Genomic DNA, 6,255 nt, shown 5'->3' with positions numbered 1-6,255 from the left:
GCCGTGGGGTGTCACTAGCTAACCAATCGATCAGCTGTTCGCATTACACAAGCAGAGCCGCTTTTTATTGGATTTCTTTTGTTTTACCCAGACGAATTTGAATTAAAAGTGCAAAATGCCGTTCATGAAGGGCCGTGAGCCCATCCGTCGCACTCTGAAGTATCTGAATGCCGGCAAGCTGGTGCTCAAGGACAAGGTGCGCATCTTCAGCGTGAACTACAACACATATGGAGATCATCACGCGGGAGCTCGGTAAGTTATGGCATATATTTGACTAATAACTGAACTATATGCTAATAAATCCCAAACGCACAGGGACTTTGTGTTCTGGAACATACCGCAGATCCAGTTCAAGAATCCCGAGGTGCAGGTGCTCACCCTGAAGAACATGACCCCCTCGCCGTTTGTGCGTTGCTATTTCGACGATGGACGCGATATGCTTATAGATGTGGATAGCCGGAATCGAGACGACATCATCGAGCACCTGGTCAAGGTGGTGGGCAAGACCCGGTGAGAACCCATTACTTTTCTTGTAAACTTAGGTTTTGCGTGGTTATCATTAGATAGCCTTAGTATCGGTAGATAGTCTTTAGGAACTCATTCTTATTGGAGGAACTTCATTATATAGAACCCTTCCCCTTAAGAATGAATTGTGAGTTGGAAAGAAGCTTGCTCAGTATAGAAAACGCCATTTATTCTAATTTAGCTGTTCATTGTACATTTACACTTAATACATATTCAATTCTCATTTCCAGGGAGCAACTCGACGCGGAGGAGCGCTTGAAGGAGAGTAAGGACAACCCGGCCAACTTTGGCTATGGATGCGGCAGGCACTGCATCTGCGAGATCCCCGGCCAAGTGCCCTGTCCCGGAACCGTGCCGCTGCCCGATCACATGCGCGGCAAGGTCAAGTTCGCACCCAAATAGACGTCCGTTCTGATTGTTCCTTTTTTTAATAAATTAATTGTAAATTACACCTGCAAGGCTCGTCTGCTGAGGTAGCGCCCTAAGTACTAATGATTTTTACAGACTACTGGGTGAGACGGTGGCTAAGTCGAGTGTTGGGAGAGCCTAGCGCCGCTTGGGACGCTGCTGTCGATGATATGGAGCCGAGGACTTGCCGTAGCGCTGCGATCCGTCCCGGTCCTTGTTGAACTGGTAGCGCTGGATGAAGGGCACGTTGGCCTCGCCCCTGCCGGCTGTGTTCAGCTCGAGATTGTCGTCAGTCTGCCGCTCCAGCACTTTCAGCTTGGCTTCAATGGCGCGAATGGCCTCCGTTTTGCTGATCTTCTCCTCGCGTTTGCCTGTTCCCAACGCTGGTATCTCCAGGCGCGGCTTGGGCTTCTGCAGGTCGTCCTGTTGTGTACAGAATTGGTCATAAGTTAGTGAGGCTTAACTAACGCTTGGTGACTCGAAGGCCTCGGTTTTGCTTACATATTTAATGTTCTTGGCCAAACGCACGGCTATCGAGCGGTTTCCCACGCTGGTTCCGTCCAGTTTCAGCAGGGCATTGGTGGCTCCTTCGTTCTAAAACGAATTTCGTGACAATTGGTAAGTGGTAATAGCTAAATAATAAATATCATTGAATACGGTGCATCACAGTCACATATTGTGTATCCCAGCTAGAATTGAATCTATTAATCTACATTGTCAGTGGTGTATAATACACCTCTTAGAGTCCGGATAGGCTCTCTTCTACTTTTACATACTTTGCTACAAATATAGTATCCTTTTAAGTACGTGTGACAGGTATAAAAATAATCTGGTGGGTTTTTAGGCGAGTGTAACTGCGAGAATAGATACAAAGCAAGTCGCACTGCAAAACCCCAGTTTAAAAGGCCACGATAACGCTGCAGCTGCACCGTCTTCATCGTCTGCACCAATAGTGCAATGAACCCACCTGCGCGAAGGTGACGAAGGCGTAGCCCCTGGATTGTCCCACCATGGGACCGCCCTTGTGGAACAGCATGTCGAACTTCTCGATGGCACCGCATTTTTGCATCAGTTTGAGGAGTTGGAACCGATAGGGGGCAATGCAAAGGGAACTATTAGCACCATGGAATCGCGCTGCGTGTTTGGCAGCCACAACTTACTCGGTGATGCGCGAATCCAGATTCCCAACCCAAATGCGACGCGCCTCTTCGGAGTTTCCAGTGCCGTTGCCGCTACCACCACTGGCACCGGCACCGCCAGCACCTCCCGAGCCACTCGATCCGGCCTGCAAGGACATTTTAGACACTGAAATGCGACTGGAGTGCGGTTCTACACGGATTTACGGACAGTGCTAGCCATTTTGTGTGCCAAAATAAACGAAAAATTGTGCAGTCTACTGAGCTTAGGGATGGGCAAAGTGCGGGATAACATCAATGCATATCGATATCGATAGCTGGCGAGTGCAGCTATTCACCACGATGAAACTGCCAACAGAACCCAGTGAGGTGAGTTAAAATTCAAAATGTAATTGTAACGCAAGTAATCTAATCGATATGCGTACAACTATTTAAAATGTAAAAAAAAAAAAAAAACCGAAAAAACATGTCTACCAATCATTTAAATAGGATATACGAATTTTGTTCTATTTAAAATATAGTAAGCTGCCTTTTAGTTATCTAAATAACTGAAGTTCACGTTTGGAAATCATCTATTGAAATAAAAATAAAGTAAAGCTTATCCTGTAAAGGCAATAAACTTAAACTAACTCTAACACCTCCGTCTCCAGTTTGTAAAGCTGCCCGCACTCTGCAGTCCAGAAAAAGGCTAAACGGATTCAAGCGCTCCAAAACGAGATGACAAACAGCGGACTTTGCCCTGTCCTTTGAAATATGCAACAGAACAGCCGTCCTGGACACAGGATGGGAATAACTTGATGGGGACTCATGTAGACACTGCTAATGCGCATTGTATGCGATAAGTCCAGGGCCAGCTCCTCTTGGCCAGGACTTTTTAGCCACCCCCTTTGGAGGACAACTTCCGACATCTTCATTTCTGGACACTGGACTGGATGTGAGTGCAGAAATGCAAGCTATTTTTATGGTAAGTTGGCTACGAGTCGTGTAGGAATTTAGTCTCTATATGACATAGGAAAAAAATGGAGCTAAAGTTTTATAAATTTCTTATTTTTTGCTATATTTTTATATATATCTAATATGTATTTACAAACAGTTTTAATTGGTTTTTAATGTATATAATATTTGCTTGTAACAAAATTTGTGGTTAACCACTATTTTGTAAAACTTTGCTTTTTTAAAGCTCATTTAAGCAATTTATTAAAAACTCTCCCATTTAATTTCCAGTTGTGCTCCGAAGTTGAGGTATTTTGTATATTATATGTACACTTATTTTCGTGTGTCCCACATGCTCTCTGCATTCCTGCCCTTACAAATTACCATCGTTGAGCCAAAGCAGCAGTAACAAGCGAAAAAGGTCCTGCAGAAGGAAACCTGCACAGTGCACATGAGTTAGAGGGCGATGATAAAAAAGCTGGCGCTTGATCTCTGTCCCAGCACCCACCATTTATTTAAATAATTCACCGAGACGTCGGGCTCCACGATGCATATCGAGTTTGTCCAGCCAGGACGCACTCTCGCATGCATATGTAAGGAGTTGCCGCTGACACGAGGTCACTGCAGGACACTGGGAAAAAAATCCCTGCTTGTTTTAATTCATACATAATCTCCCTTAATTTGTAGTTTCTTTTCCTATTATTTGAAACATACAATACATGGTGTACAGTTGCTTAGGGCCAAAGATAATCGAATGGATGTCTTTTTTTGGTGCATCTTAGAAGTGCATTTTAGTATGCATGCTGCAATTTCTACATGATTCTTATGCCATTTTTTATGGCAGAGCCCTGGGAGCAACATGTTGGTCATTTTCTGCATACGTAATGTCGCCAGCAAATCACTTGATGGCGCCAAAATGCCAATTTAGTGGGTGCAGGTCATACAAATTACCACGGAGCAGCTGCAGCTTTAAGTTTCTGATTGCATCAAAAGCGGTTTCATTCAAATAAGCTTAATAAGTTGTTAAGATAAAATACTTCTTTGAATATTTATGGAGTTAGCGCTGGCTGGAATTAGTTGACCCAAGATCTATCTCTCTGCTTTGTACCAATTTATTTCTTTTAGAATTTGTATCAGGTTTTATGGGGCAAAAACTAGTGCTTCCAATTATGGACATCATAATTTCCTAGCAGGAAAATTCTCAACGAAATGTATTTCCGCCGAGGACAGACTTGTGCTGTTTTATTTAGTTTTCGGTGCTATTCCATGCATATGTCCCCACTTATCCACTGCCACGCCCTGCCCATTTAAAGCCCCTTGCCGCCCACTTTCAAGCCACTTCTCCCGCTCTGCACCACCACCCCCTTTTGGCCTTTTAACCATTTTGCCTTGCGTTCACCGCGCCGGCGGCAAATTGCAAAATGGACACTATTTTTTTTGGATCTGCTTTCTTTTTTGGAACATCGTTTTCTCTTTCTAGTTCATAAATATAACTGCTTTTATAAATGCACTCATACTCGCACAAGACTACACTGAAAAAGAAATTATTAAATTATTATAGGAGTATTATTATTTGAAATTTGAGGTATATACTATTTAATAGTAGAAAACATGAAGTTCAACTTTTTAATTAAACTCCATAAATCTAAAACCTAATATGGTGCTCATAACGATTTCTAGCCGTGCTCATAGTTTAGATATGCCAAGATATGGCGAGGGCGGCGGCGGAGGGGGCGTGGCATGGGGGTGACACGCATGCAAAACTTTGTATAGGAAGCAAACCAGTTCAAGTGCTTGGAAAAGTAAAGTCGTCTGGTGACTTAAGTTGTTATAAAAATGCAAATTTTTTACAGCTTTTGCCATTTCCTAGAGCAACATCACGATGAAAAGGGGCGAGTGTGGGCGGGGCAAGTGTATGTATTTTGTATATACATATGTGAAACGATAACTACACGAAATGGTTGTAATGATTTTGTCATGGGTTCTGTGTTCTGTATTCCGTGGCATATAAACTAGGCTAGAAAATGTACTTCAGCAGGAGGCCAAAGGACGATTTCTAAGAAGGTTACATAAGCTGGAAGCTTTCCTAGCATACCATTTTGATTATGCGGTTAAAAATTCTTAAGGTTTACAAGGGAAAATATGGATAGCAAGCTGAGGTCTTCATCGTTTTGTAAACTAATTATTAATGCTTGCGAATTGGTGTTAATAACAAACTAAAAATGTAGAGCAAGTTTAAGCACAAATCAAGTTCGTATATTTTATAATCCCCTCTCATCTGGCAAAAATGCCAGCATGGGTTCATTCGAGCTGCGTAATATCCCAAGGAATAACCACATAATTTATTAATTTTAAGGCATTTGCCAGGACTGAAACGTCGTGTAGAGTGGCCAGAAAATAGTGGGGTGCTCTTATGAAAAGGATATGGAACATGGCAGAGAGTCCTGCGTGTCTGCGTGTGTCCTGTGTCCTGACCAGGCTGATGTACGAGAGCATTATGCGATAAATGTGCATTTTTGTGAGTTATTCAAATTATGTAAGCGCATCGGTGAGCTTCTATCTTGGCCTGCTCTCTGCCGTCCTGTGCTGCGTCCTTCGTCCATTATCCTTCGTCCTGTGCACGGTTCATTTGTGCCAGGCTAGTGCAATTTATGACAGCGTCTGGGATCAGGACATGGAAATATGAAGGCAATAAAATGCCTCAGCCAAAAACTCTGGAACGTGAATGAAATGAAAGACAGGAGCAGTTTGCCGTTTGCTGTTTGCCGTTTGCTGTTCGCCGTTTGCTGTTTGCCGTTTGCAACGGACCTAAAGGATAACGTGTTGCAATGTCCATCGAGAATGCCATGCAAATTAGTTAACAACAATTGAAGGCTGAAACGAGAAACGAAAATTGCAGGCACTTCGTTCGAGCAATTTTCTCATATTTTTATTCGAATTCTAAGTGATTTGGGGAATTTCATGCCAAAACAGAAATTTAGTTTAATAATATTTATCAGCTATTATTTACGAAAATTGTTGATATATCTTAGAAAAGCTGCTCTTGGAATTTAATTTATTTTTAGTAGCTATATAGTGTTCAATCAATCGATTTTGTAGTTCAATAGCAGCTGTTATTTAAAGAAAATATAGCTATTCGACATTAAACTTTCAGTTATTTAAGCGTTTTAGTTATGGATTTATACATGGCTAACGTTTTTGATATACTTAATCAACTGCCACTTCAAGTTATTGGCATCAAAATATAAACTTT

The 6,255-nt window shown here is 42.3% G+C and overlaps 2 protein-coding genes across 5 annotated transcripts; one reads left to right on the top strand and one right to left on the bottom strand.

Moving 5' to 3' along the window:
- The first annotated feature begins 13 nt into the window (after positions 1-13).
- Positions 14-976, top strand: LOC6524732 (probable 28S ribosomal protein S25, mitochondrial). The gene is made up of 3 exons (XM_002100540.4): positions 14-252; positions 316-510; positions 756-976. The coding sequence occupies exons 1-3, from the start codon at positions 116-118 to the stop codon at positions 925-927; spliced, it is 504 nt and encodes a 167-aa protein (XP_002100576.1). The 5' UTR covers positions 14-115; the 3' UTR covers positions 928-976.
- On the bottom strand, positions 674-2,364 carry LOC6524731 (probable RNA-binding protein 18). 4 transcript variants are annotated; one of them, XM_039377788.2, is made up of 5 exons: positions 2,281-2,364; positions 2,094-2,218; positions 1,901-1,975; positions 1,435-1,527; positions 674-1,356 (listed from the first exon to the last, which is right to left on the bottom strand). In XM_039377788.2, exons 3-5 carry the CDS (start codon positions 1,967-1,969, stop codon positions 1,072-1,074), a joined length of 447 nt encoding a protein of 148 aa, XP_039233722.1. In that variant the 5' UTR covers positions 1,970-1,975; positions 2,094-2,218; positions 2,281-2,364; the 3' UTR covers positions 674-1,071. The 4 variants fall into 4 exon arrangements, with proteins under 4 accessions (XP_039233722.1, XP_015045853.2, XP_039233719.1 ...); XM_015190367.2 differs by having other exon boundaries at positions 1,901-2,021; positions 2,281-2,363; XM_039377785.2 differs by having other exon boundaries at positions 1,901-2,045; positions 2,094-2,353.
- Between the last annotated feature and the right edge of the window lie 3,891 nt (positions 2,365-6,255).

The sequence above is a fragment of the Drosophila yakuba genome, chromosome X, assembly GCF_016746365.2.
Source record: "Drosophila yakuba strain Tai18E2 chromosome X, Prin_Dyak_Tai18E2_2.1, whole genome shotgun sequence".
NCBI classification, from domain to species: Eukaryota; Metazoa; Arthropoda; class Insecta; order Diptera; family Drosophilidae; genus Drosophila; species Drosophila yakuba.
Note: the sequence above shows the minus strand (reverse complement) of the source record. Positions and strands in the feature narration are given on the sequence as shown.